At 46.4% G+C, this 18,328-nt stretch overlaps 1 protein-coding gene across 1 annotated transcript in view; it reads left to right on the top strand.

Annotated features, from left to right (window-relative positions):
* RAB22A (RAB22A, member RAS oncogene family) overlaps positions 1-18,328 on the top strand; it is a 50,579-nt gene that overhangs the window by 17,172 nt on the left and 15,079 nt on the right. Inside the window, exon 3 of the mRNA XM_060120269.1 lies at positions 15,692-15,773. Within this exon, the coding sequence (XP_059976252.1) occupies positions 15,692-15,773 (82 nt within the window). The remainder of the gene's footprint in view (positions 1-15,691; positions 15,774-18,328) is intronic.

Below are 18,328 nucleotides of genomic sequence, written 5' to 3'. Positions count from 1 at the left end.
TACTTTTATTATAATTACTGATGTATTTGTGTTTAAACACTACAGTTTTACACTTTGCTTTTTATTTACCCTGTCCTGTGCTCTTGTGGGTTGAATTTTGTTTTGTTTTGCTTTTAGTGCCATATTTCCCCCTTTGTTACCTTGGAAGTACATTCTTTAATTGTTCTTTAATTGTTACTCTAGCAATTACTTTACGCATCCTTGACTTTTTTGAGTCTAATATAAATTACCTTCACGACATTCCCACAACGTAAGGATCTCAAATCCAATTTCCCTGTTTCCTGCCTTTTATGCTTTTACAGTTCATTTTAATTCTAGACCTTATAGGACCTTTATTATTGTTATACAGTCAACATTCCTATCAGTTTTCTCCACATGTTTACTCTTCCTGTTGCTTTACATTCCTGCCTGCATTTCTGACCTTCCATCTGGGATTATTTATTTCATTCTGAAGAACACTGTTTCATATCTCCTTTACAGTACTCTTCTGGTGCTGGGGGGTTTTTTGGTCTGAAAATGTCTTAATTTCATCTTTTTTAAATAGAGCTTTTATTTACATACAATAAAATGTGTGGTTCAGTGCATTTTTGCCTTGTACTTGTTTAAGTGCCATCAAGCTATAGAACATTTCCATTACCCCAGAAAGCTCCCTTCCTGGTATACCCACCCCTGCCTCATCAGCCTAACCACCATCAACCTAACCTATCACAATAGAGTAAATGTGTGTTTTTAAACTTCATATAAATGGAGACTTATTATATCTACTCATTTGTGCTGCCTTCCTTTGCTCAAAATACTGTTTTTGAGATTCATCCATGTTTTTGCACATATCAGTAGTTTGTTCCTTTTTATTGCTGAGTAGTGTTGTATTGTATGAATATACCACAATTTGTTTATCTAGTCTCCTATTGATGGACATTTAAATGGAGTCCAGTTTTAAGCTATTATGAATAAAGCTGCTGTGCATATTTGTATACATTTTTTGTGTGTAGATATGTACACGTGTCACTCTTGAGTATATACCTGAAGATGGAATTTCTGGTTCAAAGGCATCTTTCTTATCTACCATTGTGTAACAGATTACCCTAAAGCTTAGCAGCTTGAAACAACAATGAACATCTATTGTCTCACAGTTTTTGTAGGTCAGGAATTCAGGAGCAACTTAGCTGGGCGATTCTGGCTCTTGCTATACTGACCTCTCCATAGGGCTGCTTGAGTGTCCTCACAACATGGGAGCCCAGGATGGAAGCCACAATGTCTTTGTGACCTCACCTTCATTTCCATAATATCCTCTTGGTTACATGGGTCAGCTCCATTCACTGTGGGAGGGTACTACACGAGGACATAAATACCAGGAGTGAGGATCCTTAGGGCCGTCTTAGATGCTGGCTGCCACAATAGGTTTTAAGGCATGTTTATAAGAACTTGCTGTTTTCCAAAGTGGTTGCATGCTCTTTTCCATTCCTACCAGCAATACATGACAGGTCCATTTGTTCCACATCTTCAACAGTTGTTTTTAATTTAAGCTATTTTGGCACATCACAATCATTTTTTAAAGTCTATTTTCATTGGATATAGAATTCTTGGTTTTCAGTTATTGTCTCTTAGGTCTTTGAAAATATGTATCCCATTTTCTTATGACTTCATCTGTTTTTATTGAAGTCAGGTGTCAGTCTTGCTGCTCTCTGAATATTAATGTGTCATTTATTCTTCTGAGTGCCTTTGAAATTTACTTTTTGTCTTTGGGTTTCACCAGTTTTACTTTGATGTGCCTAGGTGAGACTTCTGTTGTATTTATCCTGCTTGGGTTCATAGTATTTCTTGAACCTGTGGTTTGATGTCTTTCAAGTTGGAAAATTCTCAACCATTATCTCTTCAATATTGCTTTTGCTCCATTTTCTCTCTTCACATTCTCAGACTACTATCACATATAGTTTAGAATTTGTGTGTGTGGCTTTTACACTCTTTTCTACATTTTCCATTATTTTTTTCCTCCACGCCTTAAACTAAGTATTTTCTCCTAGCCCTTAATCCAGTTTTTAATCTTTTAATTTAAATTTTTCAGCTAATTCTAATCTAATTTTAAATCTATCTTTATTCTTTATTTCTGTTGTTATTTTTCTAAAGTTCTGGAATATCTGGTTGGTTTGTTTCTTTCAGTGCTCTTTTCTTTGATGAAATAACCACTCTAATCACCATTACCGCATAATGTTTTGTTATCTTCATAGTAAATATTAAAATCTATTATCATTTATTTATTTACTTACTGTCTGACCCCACCACTCCATAGTTCTATGAGCAAAGGAACCTTATCCAGAGTGACTACAGATGTATCCATAGTGCCTAGCCCTTAGTTAATGTGCTCAGTAATAAAAAAAGATTGTTCTTTACTTATAAGATTTTTACAATTGTATAGTCATCATCTCTATTTACCAATCTCTGATTCATTTCAGACCCTCCTCTTATCGACATCTGCCCTATTATTCCACTGAAACCACTGTTGCAGAGTTTAACATCAACTCGTGAATGGCCAAGTATAATCCATTTTATTGTATTTCTCCTCTCTAGAAATACCTAGCATTATTTTTTTTTTCTGCAAAGCCTCTTGTTACCTGGGATACAGTTCTTTTTTTTTCTTCCTCTTTTTTTTAAGAAAGTGCAAAGGTTCTGAGGCCAGGGTTCAGTTTGTTTGTTTGTTTGTTTGTTTGTTTTGGCTGCATTGGGTCTTCGTTGCTATGCACGGGCTTTCTCTAGTTGTGGCAAGTGGGGGCTACTCTTCATTGCGGTGTGCAGGTTTCTCATTGCAGTGGCTTCTCTTGTTATGGAGCACGGGCTCTAGGCCCGCGGGCTTCAGTAGTTGAGGCACACAGGCTCAGCAGTTGTGGCTTGCCGGTTGTAGGGCTCAGGCTCAGTAGTTGTGGCGCATGGGCTTAGTTGCTCCACGGTACGTGGGATCTTCCTGGACCAGGGCTCGAACCCGTGTCCCCTGCACTGGCAGGCGGATTCTTAACCACCGTGCCACCAGGGAAGTCCCTGGGATACAGTTCTGATTCTCCTCCTTCCTACCTCTTGGGATAGTCCTCCTTTTGCTGTTTCTTGGCCTTGCTGTCCACCCCTAAAATGTGGAAGCAGGGAAGATTTCTGCCATGGCCCTGGGTCTTCCCAGGTGATTTCATTCACGCTCACAGCCTTGAGGGCCACCTTTCTCCAGCGACTGCAGATGACTGCTGTGTCACTGCAGACACACCTGGGACACGACATATCTGCCCCTGAACTCCTCTCTCCACCTTTCATCCCAAAGACCTCATCCTCCTTGTCAGTGTGTCCACCACTGAGTGTGAATTGATACAACCACTCCAAGCTCCAAGTTGTAGTGATAATGTTGCTCATATTTTTTACTTTAAATACGATAACTTAATCCTTAAAACAACCCTGTGTGCTTACAATCCAGATATAAAAAGTCACAAAATTCTCATCCAAAAAAAAACAAAACCAGCAAGATAAATTTTTTAAAGCCCATTAGACACCTGAGCTCACAAAGAAACCTAAATGAACGAAACTTCAGAAAGTGACAAGCCACTCACAAGAGAGAAGTGATCCATGGCTGCTCTCCTTCCCTGCGGAGACAGGGACAGGGAGAAGCTGCCATAGACGGGGCCCTCAGGCTGTCAACTGCGGAGACTTGAGGCAGCTGGTGAGCCCAGAGAAACATCTCTGAGGGAGTCCCCGCCTTCACTGGACATAGGGTGACAGCAGCCAGGGCACAGGGATCCAGGTGGGGAACTGCAAGGCCAAGGGAACTCCTCAAAATCTTGATCATGTTTGCTGATCCTTCCTCTGCTGTGGCCGGTCAGCCATTAAGCTGATCTAATAAAATATGTATTTAAAGTCAGGTCAGTAGACTGCACCACAAGGGGAAGAAAAGAGTTAACAACAGCAATAAAAGGACGTCTGAAATCTGCAGGACAATATCAAGGCAGTTTCACTGTTAACTGTTTTTACTCATGACACCTCTTCCACCCAATGTGTGGGTTTTTTCCACACCAGCAGTCAACTCTCCAACTCTCCAGACAACCACTGGACATCCTCAGTCCAGTTCGTTTCTGACACTACCTCCCCGGAGTTGTGTCAGCCTCCACAGGTTCACAGCTCAGTCCCACGAGCCTGCTGGCTCTCCCGCTGCCAGTCACCAGTGTCGCGTGCCCAGGGCACCCACGCTTCTGTCTGACGTGGCTACAAAGTTGAGACTTGCCCCCCAACACACACATACCCCTCCACCCCTTTGAGGTTTGATAATTTGCTAGAATAGCTCACAGAACTCGGGAACATACTTTACTTACATTTACGGGTTTATTATAAAGTATACAAATGAAGAGTGAGACAAAGAGGTCTGTAGTGCTGGAAGGGTCCCAAGCACAGGAGCTTCTGTCCTGTGGAGTTGGGGGTATGCCACCAATCCAGAAACTCTTCAAACCCCATTGTTAAGGACTTTGTATGGAGGCTCAATTGCAAGGCATGACTGACTAAATCATTGGCCATTGAGATTAACTCAGTCTCCAGCTCCTCCTCCCTCCCCAGAGGATGGGGGGTAGGGCTGAAAGTTCCAACCCCCTTATCAAGATCTGGTCTTTCTGGCAACCCGGCCCTCCCACCCCACAATCTGGAGCTATCTAGAGACCTGCCAGGATTCACCTCATCTGAACAAAAGACACTCCTCTCACTGAGGATATTCCAAGAGATTTAATAGCCCTGTGTCAGAGCCTGGGAACAAAGACCAAATATATATTTCTTATTATGCCACACTGACATACACATCACTGGCATCCCAGAAAGAAAGGAGAAAAAGAATGGCACAGGGCCTCCCTGGTGGCGCAGTGGTTGAGAGTCCGCCTGCCGATGCAGGGGATACGGGTTCGTGCCCCGGTCTGGGAGGATCCCATATGCCGCGGAGCGGCTGGGCCCGTGAGCCATGGCCGCTAGGCCTGCGCGTCCGGAGCCTGTGCTCTGCAACGGGAGAGGCCACAACAGTGAGAGGCCCACATACCGCAAAAAGAAAAAAAAAAAAAAAAAAAAAAAGAACGGCACAAAAATATAATTCAAGACATAAAGGACAAGAACTTTCCAAAACTGATGAAAGTGATCAATACACAAGTCCAAGAATATCTCCAAACGCCAATCAGAATAAATACAAAAGAGCTGATCTTAAACGCAATCAGAAGGGCATTAAAAAACACATTATATACTGAAGAACAGTGATAAGAATTGTCACCGACTTCTAAACAAACACTGGAGGTCAGAAGATAATGACATGGCATCTTCAACACAGTAAATAAAGGTGGGGCAGGGACCTGCCAAGCATGAATTTTATATCTAGCAAAAATTTTCTTCAAAAGTGAAGGTAGGGCTTCCCTAGTGGCGCAGTGGTTGAGAGTCCGCCTGCTGATGCAGGGGACACGTGTTCGTGCCCCGGTCCAGGAAGATCCCACATGCTGCGGAGCGGCTGGGCCCGTGAGCCATGGCCGCTGAGCCTGCGTGTCCGGAGCCTGTGCTCTGCAATGGGAGAGGCCACAACAGTGAGTGGCCCGCATACCGCAAAAAAAAAAAAAAAAAGTGAAGGTAAATTAAAGATACTCGCAGGCAAAAGCTGAGAGAATTTGCCTACAGCAGACCCATATCATGAAAGATACTAAATGAAATTCTAAGAAGAATGTTGGCTTTTAAAACAAAAATAACAATTGTATTACTGTGTTTATAACATTTGAAGAGGCTAAATATAAGGCAACGAGCACAATGGGTGGGAGAGGAATACATGAAATTAGATTGTTGTATATCTTCCATTGTTCATGAAGTAGCATGACATTATGTGGAAATAGACTGAAATTTAAAGATTCATATTGTAATCTCTAGAAAAACATTGGAAAAAATAGGCACACACAAAGGGGTATCGCTAAAAAGTCAATACAAGAGAAAAAATAGAATACAGAAAAAAGTGTGATTTATCCAAAAGAAGGCAGAAAAGGAGGAGCAGAGAAACAACAAACAAATGCCAAAATGAGACACTTAAAACCAGTCATGGAAATAATTACATTGAATGTCAATTTTCTTATTTCACATATTTTCACATATTTTATAGATTCCACAGGGCATTGTGCATTTCTACATACTCTATATTGATGTCTATAAATATGGTCTCTGTGACAGTTTTACTGTTTTTACAGTCTTGGTGCTTTTTTTTTTCCTTATTGTATTGACTCAGTCCTCCAATACAGTGTTGAATACAAGTGGTGAGAGTGGACATCCATGCCTTGTCATAAGGCATGGCTGACATTACAGCATAATAGCCAAAATGCTGGTGAGAATGTGGAGCAGCTAGAACGGGATACATTTCTGAGGGGCGTAGGAAATAGTGTGACTGCTTTGGAGGACTGTGCTCTATTTTCGTATTAAGTTAAACGTACATCTAACTTAGGAGTCAGCACTTCTACCCTTAGGTATTCACCCAAGAGAAATTAAAATATATGTTTAGAGAAAGACTTGTAAAAAAAATGCCTTATTCATAATAGCCAAAAGCTTGAAACAACCCCAATATTCCTCGACATAATGATGGGCAAAGTCTGATATATTCATACAATGGAATACCATACCACACTAAAAGAAGAGTTAGCTATCAAGTAATATAGATTCCTTTCAAAAACGTCATTAAATGAAAGATGCCAGACACAAGAGTATATACTTTATATGAAATCCAAGGACAATCAAAACTAATCTGTGAAGTAGGAGTCAAAAAGCTTTGCCGGGGGTAGGTACAAGACTTAACTAGAAATGGGCAAACTGTCCTTAACTAAGGAAACTTTGGGGGTTATAGAAATGTTCTTTATCTTGTTTGGGGCAGTAGTTACACGAGAATATGAAACGTCAAACCATATGCTTCATTTTATTGTTCGTTAGTTATACTTCAGTAAAATATACATATATATTTATATATTATTTATATATGTATATATTTATATATTTTTTATATATTTATATATTATTTATAATATTTATATGTTATTTATTTATATATATAAATATACATATATATATTTATATATTTATATATATATTTATATATTTATATTTTTATATATATATATATATATTTAGATATATCAAACGCTTTAAAAGCCCTGTGTTATAGGTACTGAAGGTATTCCTAGTTTTCAAATGAGAGACCTGAGGCAAAGAGAGGTTAATTGACTTGCCCAGTTGGCAAAACGAATAAACCGAGCTGGGTAGTCGGGCTGAAAAGCCTGCACTCTTAGTGAGAAGGCTGTTGTCTCAGATCCTTGCCCAGAAATTCTACTTCTAGGACTTTATCCTTCAGATAAAGTCCCAGAAGTTCCAAACAACAAGGTTAGTAACTATACAAGGTTAGTCATTGCAGCGTTGTGGATTAGCAGGGGGCTGATTATATTATTTATAGCATAATCACTTGATATAATATGATGAAAGGGAAAAGGCCAGCTTGAGAAAACTTTATATACTTATATTGGATGACCTCCTAGGTGTAGTGTAGAGTGAAAAAAATCAAAGATACCTACTGTATTCTACCATCTGGGTTAATAAATAAAAGAGGATGCAGGGGAAACCATGCACATATGCTTGTATAAACCGCAGGTATATCTGAAAGGAAACCTAAGAAACGGATGAGATAGTTTCCAGGGAGAGGACTTGAATGGCTGGGAGAGAGGGGTGCGAGGGAGACATTTCAGGCCAGTACACCTGTTCTGTACATGCTGGGTCATGAAGCCTGTGAGTGTATTACCTACTCCAAAAATTAATGATATAGTAACAATTTGGAAATGACTGAGATAGCTCATCACACACATAGTTGCCTAAGCTGACAGAAGCCTGCCTCAGACTTGTTAGAACTGTCCCTCTCACCAGCATCCCTGTGGCTTTGGGGTATCAGCCTCAAAGTGTCCCTTCCTACCCATCAAGCCTACCCCATCTTTCTCCAGGGTTGTTTCAGGGCCTCCCAGCTCGTTTCCTTCCCTGTTTCCCTTTTGTGTCCCGTTCCCTCCATCTGGTCCAAGCTCTCACGGTGCTTAGTATTCCCCAGGTTTTGCCTAGAAATCCATTTCCACTTCTGCCCTGTAAGGTCCTTAAAAATAGACATCCATCTCACTCATCCATGGGTTACTAAGGGCTTGGTATCTGGCAGAAGGACCCCAAAGCCCTGTTGCTTCCAGAATTCAGCTTTCAGACAGGTCTGATAACACTATGCCTTCCTCCCCCCTCAGGGGCTCCTCCCACTTTCAGCCGTCTTTCCCAAAACATCACCCTCCAGATGACTTCACATGGTGCACAGGTGGACGTTTTAAATTTATATTGTTAAGTATTTTATTGTCTGTTAGAAAAAATAAACTAGTCCATGAATCCTGTGGGATTTTAATTTTACCAATATTATTGCTCAGAGAAGTTTAAGTTAAAAAAAATAGAATGAGGGCTTCCCTGGTGGCGCAGTGGTTAAGAGTCCGTCTGCCGATGCAGGGGACACGGGTTCGTGCCCCGGTCTGGGAAGATCCCACATGCCGCAGAGCGGCTAGGCCCGTGAGCCATGGCGCTGAGCCTGCGCGTCCGGAGCCTGTGCTCCGCAAGGGGAGAGGCCACAACAGTGAGAGACCCGCCTACCGCAAAAAAAAAAAAAAAAAAAAAAGAATGATTTTTTACAATATTCAGTAGTAAGTAATACAGATGGAACATGGATATGGCAGAAATGGTGACAGTGAGGCCCTGGCCTTCGGGAGATGCTGACGTACAGGAAACAGGGGCCTCATGCAGAGCAGACACTCATCGGTGTGAAGATGCAGCGTCACGTTGACCTTCACCACCTGTCTGTCCCCGCCCTGCCTGGAGCCTTTTCTGTGGTTACCTGAACGTGCTGGCCACCCCACCCCACCCCACCCAGGCTCACTCTGCAGAACCACTTGGATTCGTCTTGCACGTTCACCATTCTGTGCTTTTGTTCCTGCTGTTTCTCTCTATAGAATGTGATCCCCCCACCTTAGGTCCTGTTGCTGGGCCTCTGCTGGGCAAACACTCTCCTGAAGGAGGGTTCAGCGGGGTTCAGCTCCAACTTCACCTCTTCTCATGAAGTCCTCCCTGGTGTATTAGTTTCCTATTGCTGCTGTAACAAAATATAGCAAATGTCACTTGCAAGAGCGCGGGTTTATTGTCTTATAGTTCTGGAAGTCAGAAGTCTGAAATTAGTTGCACTGGCTTAAAGTCAAGGTATTGGCAAAGCTGGTTCCCCCCCAGAGGCTCTGAGGAGAAAATTGGCTTCCTTGCCTTTTGCAGCTTCTCAGGGCTGCCTTTCTTCCAGCCTCCCGTACCTGGCACCGCTTCTCTCCCGGGTACTTTCTTTTTTTTCCATGTAGACAGTCTTTATTGGCAGGTGTTAAGAATGCAAAATAGTAACAAATCCAGAAGGATGGGAAAGGAAGCAGGGCATGGCTCTCCTTCCCCACGTGAGGACCCTGGCAAACCAGGCCAGTGGGGTGGGGCCTTGGCCACTTCGAGCCCAGCACCCTCTGGAAAACAAGCTCCCATGCAGGAGAACGCCTCACAACACAGGGGAAGGGAGCAGCACCCAGAAGATGCCTTTCACCCATCTTCAGGGCACATTATCCTGGTCTCCACTTGCATCTTACATCACCTTCTCTGGCTCCAGCTTCTCGCCTCCTTCTAAGGACCCTTGTGATTACCTTGGGCCCATCTGGATAATCCAGCATCCTCACCCCATCGCAAGATTCTTAACGTAATCACGTCTGTAAGGCCCCTTTTGCCATGGAAAGTAACATATTCACAGGTTCTAGGGTTGGGGTGTGGACATCCTCCCACACCTGGAGCCACCCTTCTCCTGTGAACTCGGACGTGGCTTTACCTCTGTGCTCCCGCACCTCTCTGTCCATCCTTCAGTATCTCGTTGAGTACCTGCCTTATAATTATCTGTCATCTGACCAGTCCTCTCCCTGTGAGCCTCCTGGGGGCAGGGGTGGGGTTGCAGCCATCCTGCCTGCCCAGACTTCCTGCCGGACAGAAGAAGGCAGGTGTTTGAGGGAGTCGACCACCCAGTGCACGATGGCCCTGCAATGCTGCGGTTCCCAGGCCAGGCTCAGGGCCCGGCCGCCTGGTGAGGTTCCCAGCTGTGCCACTCGCTTGCTCCGCCCCTCCATGCCTTGTCTGCAAAATGGTGCTGACGAATCGAACCCAACCCAGAGGCTAACAGCAAGGACTAAACGGGGTCACACGCGTGAAGGACGAGAAAAGCACCTGACCGTCATGACCACTCAGGGTGGCTGGCTCCATCCCTGCTGTTGTTGATTTTACTGTTTATGTTGTGAAAGGTTTTTCTGTTGTGTAAGTTATTCTGGACAAACTTAGGAAACTTAGGCTACGCTCTCTGTTATGAAGTCTAATTGTCTTTAGGTTTAAAGTAATGTTTTCCTTGATTTTAAATATTTTTGCAAAAGTTTTTAGAATGACAAAAATGTAGAAAGTACTAGAGAACTTGCTTAGGGTGACCGTGAACCTGTGGCCTAGCCATCTCGTGTGCACCTACTGCTCTGGTTCAGGTGGGCAGGGCTGCCTAGACAACTGCCCCGTGCAGAGTGGTACGAAATGGCACATCAGACCTTAGATCTCTGAGAGATGGTAGAGTTTAAAGATGCGTGTGACTGTGGAACCTACATGAGGAGCTGAGGTTCTGGATCCTCAAAGCCTTCCCTACAAGGCACCACGTACCATTATGGGGATGGCAGCATCCATGTGTCATTCCAAGGAAAGGGCTTGGAGGTACTGGAGTGTGATGCAGGGCACACCTGTGTTCTGAGAGGGCCGAACAAGTCTGCTGCCGTTAGAGGAAAGGCATTTTTCAAACACCTTGTAGCAGGTACTTTCATTGGGAACACATGCCCCTACCGAAGATCGTGACTGCTTGGTGCCCATGAAAGTCATATTTTTAGAATGTCACGAGAAATGGAGACGTACATGAAAGGCGTTCCAGCTTTAGGAAATAGTGCTAGTAGGGATCTTAGGTTAAAGAGGTAATAAGACCTGCCTAGGCGGAGTGAGGAGGGGTGGTTTAGCCGTGAAGAATCAGGCTATCAGACAAGTAAATGACGGGCTGGAAAGTACAAATGTATCATTTGGATGGCAGGGAGCCATTGCCTGTTCTTCAAAAAGCAAGCTGTTGAAGTTATCATACCGCCCGCATCGTTTAACTTGCACGTTAAAGGAGTGAGCCTGGAGTTGGAGTGATGGTGGGAGGGAGAAACTGTAGTGGTCCCGCTCGAAGAGTAGGGTCCAACTTGTGAATTTATTTCAGGGGTTGAGGTTCAAATGTAGATTAAATGTAAAATGAAGAACCAGACGGTTCTCTCAGAGTGGATGGAAGTAACAAAGGACAGAGAAGAGTTGCAGACCCGTGTCTGTTCCATGGAAGGCAGACCCCATGTTCTGATTGAGAACTTGGAATCGGGGACTGTGGTGGGAGTGGAGTGGAAGTAAGCCCCGTCCTCACGCGTCATGTGTGAGATGCGGATGAAGTGTCTAGATTGTGGAGCTGAGCTGAAGGCGGTCAGATTTAGAAAAGCACTGTCCCCCACGGACGGAAGCCTAAAGCTGTGGTGAGCCGTGCGGGAGGCCTCCTGCCCAGGGCCGGCCAGCACGCCGGGACCACCCGGGACAGACAGTGGGCATCACCCCCTGCCGTGTTGGGCCCGAGTCGGGGTGTCATCACTGTGTAGACTCACCAAATACACATGCCGAAGGGGAGGAAATGTCCTTACAGGTGTGACAGGCCAAGATCTCAGGTTCTCAGAGATCAGCAGAGATACCTGTTGCAGTAAAGGGGCGTCACGGGGCTCCGGGAGGAGAGGACAGGGAGGCGTGGTGGTCACGCCACAGCCACCTGAGCTGAGGCCCGGCGGTTGGGGAGACCCTCCTGCTGAGTGCCACAGCCTCTCCCCCAGCATGGCTCTGGAAGTCTGGGCGATGGAGGGACACGGGAGTCGGTCACTGCTCAAGACGCCTGGCTGTCGCCCGGTGCCTGTTGGCTGGCCTGGAGGTGAGAGCTGGCGGCCAGGCAGCAGCAGGTCGTGAGGACTTCCCTGGGCGTGGTCAGCCCTGCTGGGGGCACCCACCCCCACCTCCAGAGGCCACCCACCTGGCTCAAGAGCCCCCAAGGCTCCTCTGATTTCAGCTCTCTCTGTGCTCCAGAAGCACGTCTCACTTTATGCTTTGGGGAGTGCTTGGCCGAGACTCCCTGGAGCTGTCGGCGTCATGGAAGGCGAAGTGGCTTATGGCAACATGGTAAATGCTTTGTCAGAATTCCAGGATAGCAAGGAGGGAGATGAGGAAGATACGCCTATTACAGAGAAAGACGTACAACAAGGTCCCTACCTTCGTGGCACTTACATTTCTCATGGGTGAGTTAGGCATTGAACAGGTAGATTTAAAAATAGATAAATAGGGCCTCCCTGGTGGCGCAGTGGTTGAGAGTCCGCCTGCCGATGCAGGGGATACGGGTTCGTGCCCCGGTCTGGGAGGATCCCATATGCCGCGGAGCGGCTGGGCCCGTGAGCCATGGCTGCTGAGCCTGCGCGTCCGGAGCCTGCGCGTCCGGAGCCTGTGCTCCGCAACTGGAGAGGCCACAACAGTGAGAGGCCCGCGTACCGAAAAAAAAAAATAAAAATAAAAAAATAAAAATAAAAATAAAAATAGATAAATAAATAAGCCAGGCAGATATTATACACACCTTGTAGCAGATGCCCTGAAGTCAAAATGGGATGATGTAAGTGTTGCAGGGTAAAGTTGGGGTGCAAAGTTGCCTGGCTTGGGTGGACCACACAGATTTTTGTGATTGTTGGCAGCTGAGCTAAGACCTAAAACCTGAGGAGCATTTGGCCAGGGAGAAAAGCATTCAAGGAAGAGGAACAGTCAGTGTGAAGGTAGAAACAGGACAATTGGGAGGTTTTGAGTCTGGGAGGAGGAGACCAGTTCGATGACTGCAGTGGCCCAGGCAGGGTGTGCTGGGATCATGATCAGAGCAGTGATGATGGGTGAATCAAGGACAAGACACCTCTGACTCAGCAGAGGCAGAAAAGTGGAAATCACAGCTGGTGTGAATGGAAATGTGTTTGTTCTCAAGTTGGGAGGGTTGATGGGGGAACGTGTGGGGAACCTTTGGGCTTATAACCTCTGTCTTCTCTGAGAAGGCTGAAACAAGCTGTTGCCCGGGAAAGAGGGGTCTCGGGCAGTGGTTGGGAGCTGGAAAAAAGTCGTAGGAGTGTGGGATCATTGCTGTGTGGAATGAGAGGCCTGGGTGGGTTCAGCTGAAGTAGGACAGTCTTCACACCGGTCCTCACAGCTCTGTGACTTTCTTCCAGCAAGGCAGCCACCCCACCTCTCTGCAGAGGAAGCAGGGAGAGAGGCTTTTCCAGGTGGTTGAGACGGAAGGACAGGCAAGGTTCCTAAAGAACTGGCACAGTGTGGCGAGTGATGCTGGCGATAAAAGGGCAAGAGGACAACAGATGTGTAGACCCAAGGAGGCCTAAGTAGAGAGCTTTGGACATGACAAGACCTCAGTGCAGATGGGAAGGAGTTGTCTTGAGAGCGACCACGGGGGAGAGGTGGAAGGATGGCCTAGGGTCGCAGACAGGAAGTTGGGTTTAATCCTTTTAGATCCCTACCTTACATTGCAGCTGCCATTTTGTCTTTTTTCCTCCTGTCTGAGTAATGAATCTGTGCTTTCGTTACAAGGGAAGTGGTTGGCAGGTCGGTTGGATTTCAGTGAATTCAGATGTAATAATGAAACATTTCCTTTTCGTTGTTGTATATATCTTTCTCAGCTTTTTCTCTACTGAAAGCATAGTTCTTCTCTTGTCCTTTGAGCAGCCAAAACGGATGTGTTGGATGCACTGGCTCTGTTGACAGGCCCCTACCAGGGCTCTGCTGTCACGCTTAGAGCCAACACCACAGCCATCACTGATGGAGAGTTGAGTTGCAAGCCCTTAGGACTAACGGCAGAGTCTAAACGAAAACGCCTCCTGCGGCTGCCTGTACATAACAATAATAACAGTAGTCGTAATATTTTGTATGGGGATAGTACTTTACAATTTGCAAAGCACTTTCACATACATCATATCATTTAATCTTCGCAATAAATGAGGCTTTTTGAATGCTTAGATCTTTCCTAAAGTGAGAAATCATGGTGCGTATCTTGATTTAATCATGGTGAGTTGCCAGAAGTTCTTGACGTGATAAGCATTTATTGAGCACCTTCTGTGCCTAAAGCACTTTGCTAAGGACAGCACGGGGTAAACTTCCCTTAAGGAGATACCAAGGGAGGAGCCCCGGCCCAATAAACGTGATCTTGCTTCCTGGCTCACTCCCCCTTCCTCATCCCAGTCACTGTTTTGGTGGCTGCTTGCTAAACCATAAATTCATATAAATATTACTAGGAATTCATTGTATCAGAGTTTAAGTTTTTAAAACTAGGATTCTGATACTTACCTAAGCTCAGTAATACTTCAGAAAGTCATTCATTCTATCGATTTCAGCTTGAACTTTCTTGAAAATTATGTATCTGTTACTTGAATCTCAAGGATATTTCAGATCCAGCATATTTGAAAATGTCTAGCCATTGAGTTGGTTGTTCTGATTAGGATGATTAGGCTATGACTCCCAGAGTCCAACTGGACCCTCGGCCCCAGGAGGCTCATTCAGTGGGAAGGAAGACGTAATCACCTCTGGGTTCTTGACCCAGACTCGGATGCACTGAGGAGACTGGGAGAGAAAGGGCTTCCCAGGAGGGAGCTTCCCGGGTGAGATGGGGAGCAGAGGGTGGCATTGGAGCCGAGCGCAGGCCCAGGGCAGGACCCCTGAACCTTTAGCCAGGAGCCCCTAGAGGGTCCAGGCATGTGTTCTGGGCCACCACAGCCCCTCACAGATTCTCCAGAAAGCATGAGGCCCCCCCGCCCCTGCCTTCAAAGGCCTCTGGGCAGAGTGGTACCTCACAGAGAGCAGGAAGACCTGCACATCAGCATTTCTTTCCCCGTGGAGGGCTGGGGCGGCCCCTGAGGCCTGAGGTGGCCCGTCAGGACCACCAAGGGGCTGCTTTGTTACTGAAACACGGAGGTACCAGCTGTCTTCCTGCTGCTTGTTTGGCATCGTAGTTTTATTAACTCTAGTATTACACTAGCTCTGTATGTGGTCATGTGGTTTAGGAACGGGTGAGGACAAACCTGAACGGCCTGATGCTTATAAGCATGCTGACTTCCTGGACACAGTTGTTTTTACAAAAGTTTTCCCATGGTGCCATCTTTTTAAAGAACAGCTTCTGTATATTACAAGGGAGGCTAATGTCTGGATTATCAAATTATCTCTTGGTTCTTTTCATATGGAGCCTAGGCAGTCACAAGCCAAAGAACCCTTCCTTTGTGTTGGGCAGATATGCCTGACACTCTATTTTGACACGGAATATGCAGCCAGCATCTGGGCATCTCGTAAATACTCCAGAGGGGACCACAATTAGCATATAGTGTGGAGCGGGAGTTTGAGCGTGAAGTCTAAGTGGTGTTTCCAGCTGGGGCTGGCGACGTGCTCTAAATAATTGTATTCTGATCATTTAGGTCTCTCTTTGTAGGGCATCTTTTATGACCAAGACTGTCCAGTACCAGAATGAGCTACATAAATTCCTAATCTGGGATACAGCTGGACAAGAACGAGTAAGTCACTCTTCAATTTACTCTGTGTTTTTCTGAGGCCCAAATTAAGGCTCCAACAAAACCGCCGGGTCCTGTCATTTCACGTCCCTCACCTCACTTCTCTGTGCTGGAGACACGTCTTTCCGTTTGCGTGGACCAGCCTTTTTCTTTTCAATTAGAACCACAGAGTCCACCGATGGAGGAAGTGATACGGGCACTGAGAACATTTTTATGCTTTTTAGTGTCCTCAAGTAAACGCTGAGTAACAGGCCTGATAAAACCCTGCTCAGAGTATTGTGTGTAACCTGGGGCTCCATCCTCTAGCAAAGATATAAAAGAATTAATGGTAGAAAGGGAGAGTTAAGCACTTCTCATTTATAGTCGCCTTTTAAAAGCTAAGGAGGGAACTTTACAGCGTATAAAGTTTGAGATTTAAGTGAAATGAATGAGCTAACACAGTGCCGTGCAATAGGTGCTTAATAAACGCCTGATGATGAAGTTGTCCAAGATGGTCATCTGCCTCAGGAAGGGCCTGGCCCAGAGCTGGGGCCAGGAGCACGGCTGCACGGTGCAGAATGGCATTTGGCAGAGCCCGCCCGAATCGGACGGGCTGGGAAGGCGGGGAGGGGACCAGACGCTGCGGCCACCTCACTTGCCCTCCGGGTGTCTGGGAGGGGTGTCTGGCAGCTACCCAGCTGCTGTTTAATTTTGTTTTCAAACAGTATTATCAAAACAAGAACATGGGATGGATGCACAGTGCTACCTTAAGCTCTTACAGCAGAAGGAATCAGGAGAAATAGTCTGTCCTCACAGTCTATTTGGGACGGCACAGATACCGCAAATGGTATAAACCCTGAAAAGAATCATCACAGACACGTGGAGGAAAACACAACAAACCATTACTGTCGTCCTAGACGTAGACAGCATACATTTGCACAGATTTAATGTCTAAAGTTTGCTCTGTTTGGTTTCTTCTGTTTTTTTAATGCCGGATATCACACCCTGTGTCCATTTCCTCATCTTAGATGCGTCTGCTAAGTCTCCGGTCCCCGCTGCTCCTACGTGGTTTGGGCTGTGCGTCTCCAGTGCGGATAGGCTTTTGCTAACCGTCACTCTGCTGTCCTTCAGAAGGGCTGCTTGCCACACGGTGTTCCTGAATATATCCATGGACACAGCCCTGGCATCTAGTCTATTAGCCCCCAACTCGTGGCTCTTCATACAAGTAATATATGTGCCCTTTCACTGAATCCCAAGTTTCGGTTACCCCCTCCCATATATTTGATGACACAGCGAAACCCTCATTATAAAGCACATGCTATGATATAGATTCCATTATGCTTTGAATCAGAGCCCGTCCTGGTGGACATGGTGATATGTAACATCTCTTCTTTCCAGAACATAAAAAAAGAGCACAAGGGTTTAGGCCTCTCTCTTATTGCTACCAGAACAGCAGGATTCTGTGAAGTTCTGTAATTAGCTGGTCTGCATGCCTCTTGTTTCCCCACTTCTAATTGATTCTGCACCAGGAGTAGTTGCTCTGAGATGCAAATCTGCCTCACCCCTACCTGGAGCTAGATCACTGAACCAGCCAGGGGCTCGCGCAGGGAATGTAAATGAGCCCAGCGGGCCCAGAAGGCCCGCCCATCAGAGCCCCGTGCCGAGGAGACCCTCAGGAGAGGGGTGCCTGCAGTGAGCCCTCGCTCCAGCTGCTTGTTGCCAGATCACAGGGTTTAAGAAGAGCGAAACATCTGACAGCTAATCACAAACTGTTTGAAATGCTGGGAGGATCCTCCAGGGCGCATCTGTAAGCTTGTCCTTCCCACTTGTCCTGGGCACGGCCTTTAGGGCCCGGACCGTGCCAGCCTCGTCCTGACCCTCCACCTTCACCTCCTCCCACCCATTCATCCTCCAAGACCAAACTGCATAGGCTTCTGCAGTGCGCCAGGCCAGTCCACACCCTCATACCCATGGCTTGCCGTTCCCTCTGCTCAGAATACCCACCCTCCCACCGTTAGCCTAGAGAGCGCATGCTCAGCCTTCAGAGCTGGCGTCTGATGTCGCCCAGGGAGCTTTCCTCACCACCCCTGCCATTCTCAGGTGGCCACGTGCCCGCTGTGCTCAGGCGTGAACGCGGAGGCGCTCCTCGACCCCCCTCCCCGTCAGCCTGCCACGTCGGCGAGACCGCGTGTCCCGACAGCTCCGGCTTCTAAATGCACCTCAGATCCGCTCGGTTCTCCCTGTCTCCACTGCCAGCTCTGCTCTCCGCCACCTTTAACTCTCACCTGAGGATTCCTTTCACCTTTTAACTGGTCTTCCTGCCTTCCCCCTTCCCAGCCCCACTTAGTACCTTATCCTCCCACTTATTGCCCTTCAGTGACTGCCCACTGCCCCTCTCCTGGGAGCCACGCCCTGCCCACTGGCCTGCACAGCCCTGCACGGCCTGTTCCCCCTGCTCCCCAGGGCCCTCCCGGTCCATCCACGCCCTCAGCCCCTGAGCTCCAACCTGCTGCCTCTGCTCAGTTCCTCAGACTCTCCGGAACCGGGCCTCCACACACGCTGTTTCTCGTACTGGAACT

This window comes from Mesoplodon densirostris, chromosome 16 (assembly GCF_025265405.1).
Source record: "Mesoplodon densirostris isolate mMesDen1 chromosome 16, mMesDen1 primary haplotype, whole genome shotgun sequence".
Lineage (NCBI taxonomy): Eukaryota > Metazoa > Chordata > Mammalia > Artiodactyla > Ziphiidae > Mesoplodon > Mesoplodon densirostris.
The sequence above is the reverse complement of the archived record's forward strand: the minus strand, read 5'-3'. Positions and strand labels throughout refer to the sequence as shown.